At 31.1% G+C, this 16,840-nt stretch overlaps 1 protein-coding gene across 1 annotated transcript; it reads right to left on the reverse strand.

The window, feature by feature from the left end:
- Positions 1 to 32: 32 nt before the first annotated feature.
- LOC130985542 (S-linalool synthase) lies at positions 33 to 6,607 on the reverse strand. Its single transcript, XM_057908566.1, has 12 exons — positions 6,210 to 6,607; positions 5,933 to 6,125; positions 4,684 to 4,898; positions 4,464 to 4,587; positions 4,236 to 4,357; positions 3,881 to 4,110; positions 3,685 to 3,800; positions 3,489 to 3,587; positions 3,189 to 3,404; positions 1,337 to 1,466; positions 1,029 to 1,259; positions 33 to 963 (listed from the first exon to the last, which is right to left on the reverse strand). The coding sequence occupies exons 1-12, from the start codon at positions 6,529 to 6,531 to the stop codon at positions 499 to 501; spliced, it is 2,463 nt and encodes an 820-aa protein (XP_057764549.1). The 5' UTR covers positions 6,532 to 6,607; the 3' UTR covers positions 33 to 498.
- Positions 6,608 to 16,840: the final 10,233 nt, after the last annotated feature.

The raw sequence follows: 16,840 nt of genomic DNA on the forward strand, positions 1-16,840 counted from the left end.
CTAATAGGATAGTGTGCAATGTACACACTCTCTGCTAGAAAAAGTAATATATTTCAAATAGGCCACTTATCTGCTGAATTAACATTTTATTGAAGAAAAGGAAAAGAAAGCACAAAAACGCTAACTAAGTCTGAGGCTCATCAAAATCTTTCCGGCAAAAATCCAATGGGAGAAACACCGGTAAAAGAAAAAGAGTACCTCTCTATTACAACCAGAAAAGAGAAAACCAAACTAGGAACACACACCGAAGAAAAGAACGAGCAGATGATAAAACAACCAACTCGAGAATCGGAACCAAACCTAGCGCACTAGAAAACTGAAAAAATTCCAGCTCACCCACTCCCCAATCTACGAAGCTCAGGGCCAACTATCAATAACTCGTACATTCTTTCTACTCCTATATATATATAGTAACAATAAAAACGTACAAACAAAATACAAGAAGCATTAACTATGAGCTAGCTAGCCAACTCTTGGTTACATATATATATAAGAATATTATTGGAGTGGGCATCCAATAAAACGCAGATTAAATCTCATGGGAAGTTGCAGTTTAGGTGAGAAAGTTTTGATATAATTGATGGTGTGTGGTGGTTTGAAGAAGGGTTGAATGCGAGCTGAAACCTTGGATTTATGGCTATTGTTAAGTGAGGGAATATTGAGGTTGGTGCGATGATGAATAGGAAGATAGATGGATTTGTTTATGTCTTGAATAAGTGCAGTTTCGCTGTCAAAGTGGTTGGCCGAGTTGAAGAACATCTGAAACGCCTTCATGCAAGCGAGATGGGTTTGCTTGCACGATTTACTCATCATTTCCTCATCACTGAATACATGTTGCAAGAATTCTTTCCTTTTGAGCTCCAGGATCTCCCTCACATGGGCCACAGAATCTTCGATGCTGCCCTTTGGATTTTCATGCCAGTGGAGCACCACCATATTCATTTTCCCATCCACTACTTCTTTCTGCAAATTAATTATAATTAAGACATATATAGACATGCATATTAATTGGTTAATTAGTATATTACTTGGTAAGACTGAATGTCGTTTGTTAAACGGGCGATGGCCATGAGCAATTTGGTGATGTTTTGGTATTGGAAAGTAGTAGGATTTGGGTTCAAGAAATGGGTGGCCGGAAGAACAATTGTGTGAGCTGCAATGGAGGCCATTCCGGTTTGCATGTATTCGTCCATCGCCGGTCTATACCCTGTTAGGCTCCATCTTCTCTCCACCATCCACGACATGAAGCATTCACGCCACTACAACAACACACATCTCATTCTCTATTAAAATTAATTAAATTAAATTAATTGTTGCATGAATTAATTAAACTTACAAGATGTTGCAACTTGGGAACTACTTTGGTTCCTTGTTGAGGATGGCATTTTGCTACCATGTCCTTCACAAACTCATCAAGCGCCTCGAAGATGGTCTTACTATGACCCTCTAATCCTTCACCGTCCCATCTACAAGTACATCCATTCTCATATAACAAAAATAAAAAATACTATTCAAAACTTACAAAATTACTAATTTTTGTGTAAGATAATTACATCATTGTCCTTATTTTATTCTTTTGCCAATTTTTTGTTTTCTTCTTACTCTCCTTCTCTCTCTCCTCCACCTGTCTTTCTCCTCTGCCGTATGTGGCAGGAGTAGGGGTGTGCAAAAACCGAGCCGACCGAAAAAATCGATCGAAAATGAACCGAGCCGATCGGTTTTCGGTCGGTTTTTTTACACTAATCGGTCGGTTCGGCCGAAAATTTATAGAAATTTCAATTTTTTCGGTCGGTTCGGTTTTTCCGAATTTGGTCGGTCGAAAACCGAACCGACCGAATATATATATATATATTTATATTTTAATATCCCCTCCCCCCCACCCCATTCAACTTTCCCGTCTGTTTCCCCACCGCAACCCCACCCACTAAACAAACATTTCAATTCCCAAAAATCCAACCTGTCCCCCACCCCCAATTCTCGTCGACCCCCTTACCCCCAAATCCAGTCTCTTTTCCCCTCCCCAAATTTCCCATCGTTGTCGACCGCCTCCTGCTTTCCTTCTCTTCAGACCCCAGACCTCGCCTCCCCTCCCACGGCCCCATCTCTCGCGCCGCTCGGTGCTCTGCCGTCCGCGCACGCCGGCCATTTCTCCCTGCGCCGCTGTGCCTTCCTCCTCCCCTATCACCTCCGCCTTTTTCTCAATCCCAAGGTTCACTTTAGATCCGTAAATATTTCACTCAAGATTCAGAGTTGGAAGAGATGATTAGCGATAGAGATTCAAATCAATAGCAGCAACGGCCGGTTTGGTTCGGTCGGTCGGAAACCGACATCTCAACGGTTCGGTTTCCGGTCGGTGTAAGTTTTTGAAATCGGTCGGGTCGGAGGTTTTTTTTTTAACCGTCGGTTTGATCGGTTTGGTATTTTTGGGTCGGTCGGCCGGCCGAACCGACCGATGCACACCCCTAGGCAGGAGCGGCGTTGACTGCGACGGTATATGTTATTGTTCTTAAATTCACAACTAGTTCTAAGTTCATAATGAATTCACAATTCGAATATAGACTGGTTGTGAATTCGAGTTTTGAAGTTAGAATTACAACCAATTAAGCCATAGATTTATTATGTATTGCGGAGGTAAAATAGTAAGTATGATTATTTTAAAAAAAAAACTATCTTAATGAATAGTTTTTTTTTTTGGTTATATTATTTTAAATATTTTTAAAGTCCACTCATTTTTAATATCTTTTTGAGGTAACAGTTTGGAGTTTAACGTATATCTATACCTATTTGATTTGATTTGCCTATTATGTCCCTCGTATATACTTAATTTAATGTCAATTGTGTAATTTAATATATTATACATATAATAAATCTAAAAATACATTATGGTTTATGTTTTATATTAAGTAGTAGTATCCATTAGGAACTCTTCATCCACATAAGTTACTATTTTTTATTATGTAAATTTAATAATTTAGAATTACAATAGAAAGGATTTATTTATTGTTTTATAATTAGAAGTATAATTTTGCTAGAATACTTGGAATTAAACTTAATTATGTAAAGATGAAATCTAGAAAATAAACATGAATTTCATATCAATCTTCTTTCCTTCTTGATTGTATTTTTTTTTTCTAATGGCGATAAAATTAAGTGATGCTTAATTAATTAAAAATTAGTAAAAGAGATACCTTTGAACTGCACGAGTCAAAATTTCCAAGTCAGGCAAGGAACCTTCCATGTCATAAAAGTCATCCGCAACAGTCACAATTATGGCGGCTTTTGCAATAATCAACCTCATGATTGAATCGTGAGGAAACAGAGAGCAAGAAGCAACTGCAAAATACGTATAAACTGTCTTCTCTCTTCCAAATCCCATCTCACTAAGTCTCCATTTCTTGGACCACCTATCCAATTGAAGCTCATTATTACTCATTATACACACACAACCACAACAATTAACTACTTAATTATGAATTAACCCTACTTACCCTTTAAGTTCCTCTAATTCACGCATGTATATTGACTGCATATATTCGAAATATTCAACCGCCACTTGCATCAACTTGGTGTTCTCAAGGCAGGACAACCTATTTTATTATAATATTCAAAGAATAGCATTAAGTAAAAACAAATTTAACTTTACAATTTTCATGATTAAGAAAGTTGATTAAAATAGATATATACCTGTAGAAAGAGGCCTTCCCAATCCATAAAGGGCTGCTTTTAAATTCTTCAATCCACTTCCTATGATAAAGACGATCGAGACGAGCAGTCCATGGAACATTCAGCTCATGCTTGATCTACTCCATCCAATAACTAATTAAACTACTACACCAATTTAATATAATATTTTCAATTATTTATATATATATATACGTACCATATTTTGAAGGCCTTTTGATATCAACAAGTTAAGATCTTTATGCCTGCAGGTCTTGGAATTTTGGAGCAATTTAGTGGCAAATATTCTTGCTTCCTCTAATTGGTGCTCTCCCGGAAATGACAAATCTGTGGCTCTGTAAACACTGTACATTGCGGTGATGAATTGTTGGCAGTTTTGTTCCATATACGCCATTGTTTCTGGTTCATCCAGAAACCAACACAAGCTTTCTGCTTACACATATATATGAAAACATATAATTAATGAATCCATATTGATATATATATATATATATATATATATGTATAAATGAATTAAATAGAAATATAATTTGAATTTGAAGTCTTGAGTAAACCTGGATTAACGTCGTGTCCGTGCATCCGGAGAAGCCGGAAAGCCATTGCGTCTTTGAACAATTTGAAGGGCATGCTCATGCTCATGCTCTTCGGATTTATTGAATTTTTATTCTTCTGACTTCTGAATACATCCGATCAGATTTAGTTAATTAATCACAATGCTGAAATATAATTTTTTTTTTTTGAGGGGAATCCTGAAATATAATTAGTAATATTAATATTATTACCTATATAGTTGAGTGAGTAATCGCTCAATTTCTTGATTGAAATGGGCAGCTAGACCAAGTCCTTGCAAGTGGTCCACCACGCACAGTTTTATTAACTCTTCGTCCACAGGATACATTGCAGGTACTGTAATGTCATTAATTTTCATTTTTCATTATTTGCTTTTGGTATGAATATATAACAAATTAAGGGGAGGAGAAAGAGAGAATAATTAATTATAACCTCCTCCATTGGGGAATTTGTGAAGGAGTGATTGCAGATATTTGAGAGAGTGGGGATTTTGGGTGGACATAAATGCTTGAGCTGTGGCGGACGGCGATTGAAACAGCGACCCGTCGTCGTTCAGGTAGCGCTTGATGGTTTCTTGCGGATAGGTGGATGGCAGAGTCTCCAAGTATGAAATAAGTGGTGGAAACTCACCTTCAACCATCTCTTCTCTGCAATTCAATCCCCCCAAGAGTTAAACGTTATTAAGAGAGCATGTGTTTGACTAAGCTTATTTTAAGAAGTTTATAAGATATTTCAACAATTTATGGATGCAGTTTATTAAGAGCTTATAAGTTGTCAAAATATGTGAATAATTCAACTTATAAGCTATAAAAAAAAATTAGTTAGAGAAATGAACTTGATGAGAAGGTATATGATGAAAATGATAAAATAGTTGAATAATATATTTATAAAATAATTGTTATATACTCCTATGTCCCATAATTAAGAAAGTATCACATTTTTTTATTTTTGTCTGTCCCATAAAAAAAATACCGATCATTTTCATTTTAGGACATGATTCCACTCTCTTTTTAACCACAACCATTCATTTTCACTCAACACATTATCTACCAATTTTTTTCTTAAAACCCGTGTTATCCCCAAGTGATACTCTCTTATGGGATGGAGTGAGTATAAGATCATGAAAAAAATAAATTAGGGTAGACGAACTTATTTTTGAGGTGGACTTGGGTACACCTGGGTGTACCCCGGGTTACACCTTCACTTAAACTTTGACTCGTATCCTGATTTGAATTCATATTCTGAGTCAATCCATATAAATAATACTATTATGGATACGGGTCAACCTGGTTGTACGGTACACCCAAGATTTTGTGCTTATTTTTTGGGGAGTTTATTTTGTCAAAACACTTTGAAGGAGCTTATAAGCTCCTAAACAATTTATAATCTGTTTTAAAGAGATTATAAGCTCAACCAAATACCCTCTAAACTCTTAAATCGCTTCTAAATAGCGAGACAATGGATCTCATCCGATTTTAAAGAGCTTATAAGCACAGCCAAACACCCACTAATTAAAGTTTGCATTTCATGTTGTACGTAAATTAAGTAGGAGTATTATTTTATGTATATAATAATCAATGTTCCTAAGTTAACTGACCATGATCACACCTAGGTAGCTAGTATTTTTTATATACACACGTAAACTTATTGGCGTTTAATCAGTACTTGTATATACACATACGTCTCAAGAATGCGTTGGCGGGTGACGAAAATGCGAGCAATGAGTGTGACTAATCCGTGAGGGAAGACAAGATGAAGGCCTTGCGCCTCCGCCATCTCAATCATCGCCGGAAAAGTTAGCACAAACCAACGCGGTAAATTCTGATAGTTTATCTTCAAAAGTATCTCCGCCTTGGACTCAATAAACCTCAGCCCTGCATGCCGAAATTCATTATACTACTATATATATATCGACATATGTAGACGTGTATTAATTAATTTAATATTAGTTTAGTTACCTGATTGTATATGTTGATGGGCGGCGGCGGCATTCCAGGTATTGAGAGCGATCAAGCAAGCCAGGGTTGCGGGGAGAGCATCAATGGTGGGCAAACCTTCTTCATTGGTTTCTCCCCAAAAGCCGCCTTGTTTCTGGTTTTGGAGAATCCAGTCGAGACAGGTGGAGAACATGGGGATTTTGTGATTGTTTTGGTGGGGAATGATGGCAAGCCAAGCAGTGTCGTAGGCTGAGGGGGAGACAAATGCATCGCCGCCATTGTTAGACAGCTCACATAATATCTCATTTTTCACTTGGCTAACAAGGGACTCTATTGACTCCATTCTCAGAGTAGATTACGTATTATTTCCACAACTTGATCAATCTCTTAGTTTTCTTCGTGTATGCTCTCAAGATATAGCGGACCTATATATAGACAACATAACATCGTATACATCATATCAACATATATATGAAATGGACAGGAATACTGTCTTTTTTTAAATGTGTTTCATAACCCCAACGTGTGAAACACAGAATTTTAAAATATACGTATATTTTTTTTCTTTTAGTTGCAACTCAGGCACCAGACACTCAAACCCCACCTACTAATTAGAAGGAAAAATATATTTTTCTTCTTATTTTTTTCTTGCCTTTTTTTTTTCCTTTAAATGAAAAATTACTCCCTACTTAATTTTATGTTAGTTAATATATAAAGAGAGAAATCTAAATCAAACACTAAGAACGCGACATGGTAGAGGGACTTTCAAAGCTTATCAAGACAAAATACAAATTTTGAAAAAAAAAAATCAAATTATTGATATTATTATTATTATTATTTTGAAATTTATTGAATAAAAAAACGTGTAGATTTAGTGCGCTAAACCTTTTAGATTTGATAGTATATGGAAAGCGGAACAAATTTAATATACTATCAAACCTTTTAGATTCAGTGCTAAACCGTTATTCCTTGTGTTTGGGGATATCATTTATTAAATTTGTACTATTTTCCATATACTATCAAATCTAAAAGGTTTAGCACTAAATCTACACGTTTTTTTATTCAATAAATTTCAAAATACTCAGGCCTCTATAACGATACAGATGACGTATTCAAATACATTATTTGATTCATCTTAATCTTTAATTCAGACAATAACATATGATAATTTGTACCTAAAAATAAAATAATTCGTATAAAAACCAAAAATAATTCATGCAACACATATAGGATGAGTCTAAAATAAATAATTCATACATAATAAAAAATAATTCGTACTACTTCCATATTCTGTGTAAAATATTCTTATTTGTGCAGATGAATTATGAATATATTACGTATGAATTACGGAGTTGATCGTATGAATTATGTTAGATATGTAAACGAATTATCGGTTGTAATTCCAAAGCTATGGAATCCGAACCGATCTCTTCCAGAATTATCTTTGAATTTTCTTTGAAATATTTTATCATTATTCATTTGATTTGATAATATTTTCTTTCCCCATAAAGGAGGCTTTATTTTCGGCAACCGATAATTAATCAAGAGAGAGAATAAAATCATCAGATACAATTATACCATCTACCGCAAAATACGTATGAATTATAAGATTATACAAAATGTTAGAAACCGCCCAATAAGGAATCAATCTAGGCCGCCCATGATTAGATTTTAATGGTTAGGATTTATCCTTATATTATAGTCTAAGGGGAGTTTTCTGTATAGCCCTCCCCTATATATATATATAGGAAAAAGTTCAATGGAGTACCACTCCCCTATATAGAGAATGAAGACCAAAAGAGAGCCATTGATCTCACCAAAATCAATAAATTAGATTCATCCGAATTCTTCAAGTTTAGGAAATCCTGTAAATTCCTCATTTTCCAATTTTGGGAACCAACGAACATTATTATGAACTTACGAACATAAGTATGTTTATTTGTATGTTCATTTGTTTTTATACGAACATTAGTCTGTTCATTTGTTTTTTATACGAACACATCGACGAACATTATGATGTTCGTAAGTTCATAATAATGTTCGTTGATTCCCAGAATTGGAAAATGAGGAATTTACGGGATTTTCTAAACTTGAAGAATTCAGATTAATCTGATTCATTGATTTTGGTGAGATCAATGACTCTGATTTGGTCTCTATTCTCTGTATAGGGAAGTGGTCTCCATTGAAGCTGACCCTATATATATATATATATATATATATATATATATATATATATATATATATATGTGTGTGTGTATAGGGAGAGGTTCAAGAAAGAACCATAAATAAAAAAAGAACGGAGAACCATTTTCAGCCATTCGATCATCAAGATCTACGGTGGATGTATCATCTTGTTGGATGAATGCAGATCCTGTGTTCGAATCCTGAAGGGAGCAATTTTTTTTTTTTAGTGCATTAATTTTAACAGCGAATGCATTAATTTTTACAGTGGGTGCATTAGATTTAATGGTTCTCACGTTCTCACAAATAATGTAGTTCTCTCTAGAACCACACCCTGTATGTATATATATATATATATATATATACACACACACAAGCATACATAACTTTGCACACAAAAATGAATTACAAAGGAAAAACGAACAACTATAAATAGGCCCATAACGCAATCGCGGGGTAGGGGCGCTGATAGGGAGGAGGTCACGACCGCGGGGCTCATCTTCGTGGAAAAATGGTGCGTGCGAGGGAAGGGCGCTAGCAGGGTAGGGGGTCGCCGACGGGCCTAAAGAGGAGGCTGCGACCGCGGAAAAAGGGCCTAAATGCTAAATTTAGATGAATTCTCTCATTTTCTTTTTTTAAATCGCAATTCATATTAAGTGGTCGTTTGATTCAAGTAGAGGAATGGAAAGAGAATGAAATCAAATAAAGGAGTTGAATGGTAACAATAATCATTACTTTTATTGAGCGTTTTGTTTAACAATGAAAAGAAATCATTAGTAAGGGATTCCCCGCTATTTTGAGGGGTAACAAACTGGGTGATTGAGTTACCCTCAAGTAAAGGTAATGATTATCTCATTATCCAAACCAAACAATAAGTAATGAAATCAATTACTTGATTCCCTTTCCAACCTCTAAAAACACCCAACCAAACGTGGGCTAAATGGATTTCTTTCAAAATTACTCACCCGGTCAAAATATGCTTTTAGTCACAATTCATTTATATTAATAGAAAAAGTGCTTTGAGGCATAAAATATAGTTATCTATTTTATCTCTGTTACATATTTTATTTTAATATTACTTTTGTAAATTATATATTATATATTTATAAGAATATAGTATTAATTTATTAGATATTATACTAAATGTATTTAATATATATATATATAATATAATATGTAAATAAAAAAATTAATAGAATTCATGAGTTTAGATTAGGAGTAATCTAATAGAAAATTTGGATGGTGCTATGTTATAGGATTAGTACTGTTTGTATTAATACAAGACATGTTATTTGTAGTAGATATTATCTGAGTTTAGATTAGGAGTAATCTAATTACAAATTTCGGCTATGCTATATTAAAGGATTAATACCATTTGTACGAATAAAACATGTTTGTATTCATGTGTGTGCGCGCGCGCAAGTGGCATAAAGCTTTAAGCTAATACTTTGTTTTCTTAACATTTAGTATTTTAAGGAGTGCAATAGTACATAAGAAATTTATTAGTTTATACTAGAATTTATTAATTTATTGAGTATTATTGTTAAAAAGATTTATTATAGTTGCAGAATCAAATAAACCAAATTGTTAATTGAAAATTTAAATAGCATTTAAATATACTATATATTATATCTATATTTCTTATTTTATCAAATAAAATAATATTAATTATTCGTACAAAGTATGCTCTTTCGGCTAGTAAAACTAAAAGTAACTTTTTATCTTGATATAATTGATTAACGTATCAAAAAATGGATGATAAATTAACTTAAATATTTAATAGTACATGAATTATATATTTACACACACCTTATAAACTGAATTAATCTCTAAAATTAAAACAAGTGGACTTTAAAAATGTCTAAATTGAAATAGCAAAAATGAAACTATTTATAAGGTAGATTAATTAATAATAATAAATATTTTTTGTTAATTTAAATATTATTTTATTTGAAATAGTGTACAATAAAAATATTATCAACTCAATAAGTATAATATTGAAGTTAATGATTATCATATAATTATTATTAAATTAAAAAAAAGTAAACTTATAATAACATTAATACAATTAGAAAATTATATATATAGCTAATTATTTTATAAAATTAAGTATTACGATAGTCAATTTATTTTATATCCAACTAACAGCAAAAAAAGAAGAAGTTATTATATCATATACTCGTAATTACTTAAGCTCTATATTAAAATTGAAAATGCTAGTGAAAATTTGAACATATATATATATACATATAGAAAAATGTTATGCTATATACCTTATGTGAGCATCGCTCACATTTAACATTCGTTAACGTTATTTTTTTGTTTTAGATATTTATTTTTATTCTAATACTTCATAAATTGTTATTTAAATCATTAATTTTATAAATTACATAAAAAATCAAAGTTCGATTTGTTATTTTTATTAATTATGTGAAGTTAAAGGGAATATTCCATTTGATTTTTATGTAATTTATAAAATTAATGATTTCAATAACAATTTATGAAGTATTAGAATAAAAATAAATATCTAAAACAAAAAAAATAACGCTAACAAATGTTAAATGTGAGCGGTGCTCACATAAAGTATGTAACATAATCTCTCTCTCTCTCTCTCTCTCTCTATATATATATATATATATATATATATATATATATATATAGGGAAGGGCTAGAATAAAAACACTCTTAAGTGTATAAAATATAAATGATTTTCAGCCCTTAGATCATTAAGATCTACGGTTGATTCGTAACCTTGTTGGATGAATTCGTGGTCCTGAGTTCGAATCCCAAAGGTAGCAAAAATTTATTTTTCACAATTCGTAACCTTGTTGGATGAATTCGTAACTCTGTTGGATAAAATTCGTACATTAAAAAACGTTTATATTTATATTTATATTTTAAGAAGTGTTTTCACTGTAGCCCTCCCATATATATATATATATATATATATATATATATATATATATAATATGTGTGTGTGTGTGTGTGTAATCCATATTTAAGATTTTATTTTTTTATGATTTATGAATGTCAATCTAATATTAAATTTAATTTAAAATATACTAGCATATATGTTTATATAAATAGATAAATAATTCGCACAAAAACACAACTACAAATTAGATAAATTTAAATCATATAAGAACTTCTATGTTTAGAGATATACTAATTATTCATCCTCAAATTTTATATTAAAACTAACACAAATTTTACTTTTAAAAAATATATTTTTATAACTAAAGAACTCTAAAATGAACAAATATATAATTGTATTCTTCTTGGTTGCATTAATAACTATTATAAGTAAATATATATATATATATATATATATGTAAATGAAAACGCGTAAATTTAAAACAAATAATTAAAATAAATTAATTACATTGATATAACAAAGGAAAATAAAATAATAGTAATGAAAAGGAAAGTAAAGAGAAAATAAGTATAGTCAACGTTATTCTCAAAAAGAAAAAAAAAAGTATTGTCAACGTTAAAAAAGAGAGAAGAGAAAAAAGTTTGCTTTCAATATTTTATGAGGAGAGAGAAAAAATATACTCCCTCCTATTCATTATTTAAGTAGTTTTGTACAATTTATATTTTGTAAATAATTATTTAACGTTTTGGAATACTATTTCAAAGTTAACCTTATTAAATAGAGTAAGCACCTATAGCTTGGATAGTGTATCTTGTTAAGAATTAATTAGCATTGATTAAGGTTAATTTTGGTAAAAAAAATTTATTAATATTTGTGCTAATAGCTTAGAACGACCTATATATATATATATATTACGAATAGGAGGGAGCACTTTAAGATTTTAATTCATCATAACTTATTCATTAATTTTTTTTATATAATTTTTATATTAAATTGAAGATCTTGTAGTGATCTTCAATTTGTAATGATCCAATTTAAGATGCATATTAAATTATTTTTTGATGAATCTAATACGATGATTTTAGAAGAAAAAAAAATTGAAATAAAAATAGAGAAAAAAAGCGAGAAATTTGGTAGAAAAGGAGAGAGAAATTTAATAAAAGAAGAGAGAGGAAATTTGTTTGAAGTGAAGAGAGAAATTTAAAATAAGAAGAGAAGAGAAACATGTATGATAGAGGGAGATAGGAGGAAAGTATGAAAAAAATAAGTCATGATAAAGTAGAGAGAAAATTTGTTGAAAAAAAAAACTATTTCAACTGTGTTTTCATATACTTCATCCGTCTCATTGATAATAACTCATTAATGTTCGATACCATTATTAAGAAAATAAGCGATTAAGTGATAAAATTAATAAAAAGTAGCGGAGCTCACTTTTTGTGAGAGAAGATGATTTTCTTTTTTGAAATAGATTATTATTAATGAGACATATAAAAAGAAAAAAATGAGTCATTATTCATGAGACGAAAAGAGTATTATATGGATATAGATATTAAGATGATATTGATGTGCATGGACTCTAAGATGATATCTACTTATACGTAAACGCGAGTCAGGGTTAATTGCTTATGCCATGAGTAGGGAACATATTTTTTATTTTTTATTTTACAATTATTAATTAAGGTTCATTAATCCAATTAAGCTATATATATAATATTATTTTTTATATTTCATTTATATTTTTTGGTTAATAATTAATTATCATATTATAAATTTTTATTATAGTATAATATTATTAGGGCTCGTTTAGTATACAGTATGGGATAAAGTGTGATATGTTTAACTGAGATGTTTTATACTATATGTCATATTAATATCATATTTTGTAGAATATAATAAAATATTTGTAAAATATAATACTTCATCTGTCTCTCTAACATTTTTTTTTATCCGTCCCGAAAATATCAGTCTAACTTATTTTTGGAAACAATTCCACTAATTATTACCCTTACGATCTTCACTTTTTGTGGAACTCATTCTCCACTTATCAAATACACAACTATTTTTTATTAAAACTCGTGTTACCTTTCCTTAGGAAGATGTTTGAAGAATGGAGAGAGTAAGTTGTTTGGTATGATGTATTAAGATTATACGAAGTTAATAATAGTTATAATTAAGATTTGTATTACATATATACCACTTTCATAAGTAACCAGGGGGCTTAGCCCACTGGCCACCGGGTCCTCACTTAAGTGAAGTGACCCGGGTTCGATCCCTCTTGGGAACGAATTGGTGATTGGAGATATAAGGTGGAGTTTGATGAATGGAGAGATAAGGTGGTTCTTGGAGTGGATGGGGAACTAACTACTAACATCTAACATGACTTTGACCGATCAAAAAAAAAAAAAAAAAAAAAAAAAAAAATACCACTTTCATAAGTGGTATACAAAATCACTCAAATTAGTATAATATTTTTTGAACTTTTAATTTATAAAGTGTCGTGTGTTTCGTATTATTTTTTATAAAATAAAATATTAAGGTGTCATAGATATATTATACACCATAATCATTTATATTAAATAAATCTTTAACATAATTTAATTAATAGTGAAATAGAAAATATTATGAAACAAAATACCCGAACCAATTTTAGAATAAGGGTCAAAACTTAAATAATTACTGAGTTAATATCCACATAAGCATATGTTCACACGGAGGTGCAGCATCCAATTCATTTTCACTCTCTTTTTTTTTCCTTTTCAAAAAAACTTCTTCGCAGTTTAATATTTTCTCGGTCTTATTAAATATGTTCACTTACTTTTGGACACGATCATTAAAAAGAAGAGTGATTATTAAAGAATAAAAGTGATGAAAGAGTGGTGAAGTTCACAATTGTTTTGATATAAGATTTCTTTTTTTGAAATTAGCCATTTTTAATGGACAACTCAAAATAACAAAATGATCATGTTAAATGGAACAGAGAGATCGGAGTACATGTTTTTGAAATATATTTGAGCTCCTTAATTATCATATGTACTTAAAATTTTATTTTTCTCTTTAGGAGTACGTTTACTTTGATTATAAATTTTCATTAAATGGATGAGAAAAGATGAGAAAATATTATTTTCTTCTCCTTTTTTATCAACTATTTACTGGAGATAGAAAGATGACAAAATATTGGAAAATATTTTCACACCTCTACCTTATGATAATATTATCCAATATTGGAGATAACATGAGTGAAAATGAGTTGTTCGGAGAAAATTTTCCATGATAATAAATATGTGAAAATGGTGAAAAATTGATGAAAATATATTTTTTCTCCCATTTTTCATTGAAGTAAGCGCACCCTTAGAGGTACTTTACATCCCTATTCGGGGATAGATCTAAAATTATGGTAACATGTGCCCTACGTGCATTCGTCTCTGTCACTATCTATCTTGTACTGAATACTCTTTTTGTTTACGATATTGTTTCCATTTTTGTTATTTTAATATGTTCATAATATTATTTCAATTTTCATTTATAGTACTCCCTTCGTCCCTGAAATAAGTTCATCTCTGGAGACGGCACGAGTTTTAAAGAAAAGTGGTAAAGTGTATTGATAGTGAAGAAAATTGTGTTATAATTAGTATTGAGAGTGGTGAAAAAGTGAAAAGTATGAATAAATAAAGTATTATTAGTGGTGGGGTAGTTGTCCAAAAATAGAAAGAAAGAAAGATGAACTTATTTGGGGGACGTCCCAAAAAGAAAAAAGACGAACTTATTTCAGGGTCGGAGGGAGTACTAGTTTTCACAAACTCCACTCATAATAATAATGAAACTTAAATTTTACTTATAATATTCACTGTTATCAACTACATTTATCAATTTTATAAATTTCATACCAATTATATAATAAAAATGATATCATGGAGGAATGGAGTATTAAAAAATCATGTCAACGCTCAAAGTTATATGCACTATGAATTTAAGAAGGGGACCAGACAAGTGTCGGCTTCACTTGAAACTTTGAAGGCAAAATTTTATTAGTGAGAGGGAGTGCTTGTGTTGTCTATTTGCGTTCTAATTCACGACATCTCGTGATTAGTGATGGGCTTTTCCAAAAAAAATTCAATGTATATGGAAAATTCAAATGTTATAAATAAAAAGTAATAAAACATTTAAAAATATGTTTAAGCAAGGCAGTAATCTTAACTTTCAACAAAATTAATTTAAAAACTAGTAATATATATATATATATATATATATATATATATAAATTAATAACGATCATAACTTGCTCATTTTAAATTGAATTTTACTTTTCGTATATCAAATTAGAGGATTTTCATGATAGTTTGTTTAAGATATATAAATTACATATTGCTTATTTATTCAAAAAAAAATTACGCAAAAAAAAAGTACAATTATGAGAAAAACATAATAAATTGAAACATAATTGTCCACAAGTAACCAAAAAAAAATATTTATTTTTCTTGAAAACTTTCATTTTTTAAGTAATGCATTAATAGTTATTTTAGAAAAATAATTATTTTAAAACAAATTATTCATTGTTATATTTTTATATAGAGTAAGATAACAATTCCAAAAGTGATGATGGTTTGGGACTCAATTCAAAGATGGATTGGCGTTCAGACGGTCAGACCAGGTAATGTTGCCCAACATTTTGTCTCCTTCTTTCACCTGGGACGTGGAAAGAAAAGTAGGAAGATTCTCAAGGCATTGTGGATTGCTATTGTTTGGCTCTTGTGGAAAAAGAGGAACGACAGTAGGTTTGATGGTGGAGTTTGGGAGGTTAGTCGACTGGTGCTCGAGGTGAAAGGCAGATTGTGGAGTTGGATTAAAACCTTCAATCTGGGTGTTGTTGAGGTCGACTTCGGTGTGTGGTGTTCTCATGAATTTTCTTTGTCTTCTTGTATCAAAATCTAGGTACCTCTGGTACCGCTTTGGTTTCTAATAAATTTTCTTGTTTTTCTGATCAAAAAAAAAAAAAAAAAGAGTAAGATAACAATTTTTTTATAATTATAATATGGGAGTATATTAAAAATAGAGTAAAATTTTGAAGTAGCCAAAATGAAGCATAAAACACAATTTATGGCCACACATTGAAAAAAACATAAAATTTGGCCATTTTTATTAATTTGGACGTTTTTACCCTTAATGAGGCGGACCGGGTAGGATGAGGCACGCGGGTCACATGCCGGGTCGGGTTAGGATCAACAGTAAACAACAGTAATAGAATCAAGAAATCATAAATGGATCATCTAAACCCTAAATGGAACGTCTAAACCCTACGGGGAAGTGTTTAAAATGGTTCTTTTGGCACTTATGACACTAATAGTGCCATAAGTGCCAACGAAAATCCAAAATAAAACAAAGTAATAAAATGATGCGTATGACACTTATGACACTATTAGTGCCATAAGTGCCATATGCGCAGCTGGCGCTGACTTTTCTCCGCGAACGTGCAACTCATCCATAAGCTTCCAGCGGTCGAGCAAACACCCCAGCGGCCGAGTAAAAAGAGCAAATTAGGCATACCACCTAATTAATGGCCATATTTTGATTTTTTAAGATTAGGGGCCAAAAATTGATT

Source organism: Salvia miltiorrhiza, chromosome 5 (assembly GCF_028751815.1).
Source record: "Salvia miltiorrhiza cultivar Shanhuang (shh) chromosome 5, IMPLAD_Smil_shh, whole genome shotgun sequence".
Taxonomy (NCBI): Eukaryota; Viridiplantae; Streptophyta; class Magnoliopsida; order Lamiales; family Lamiaceae; genus Salvia; species Salvia miltiorrhiza.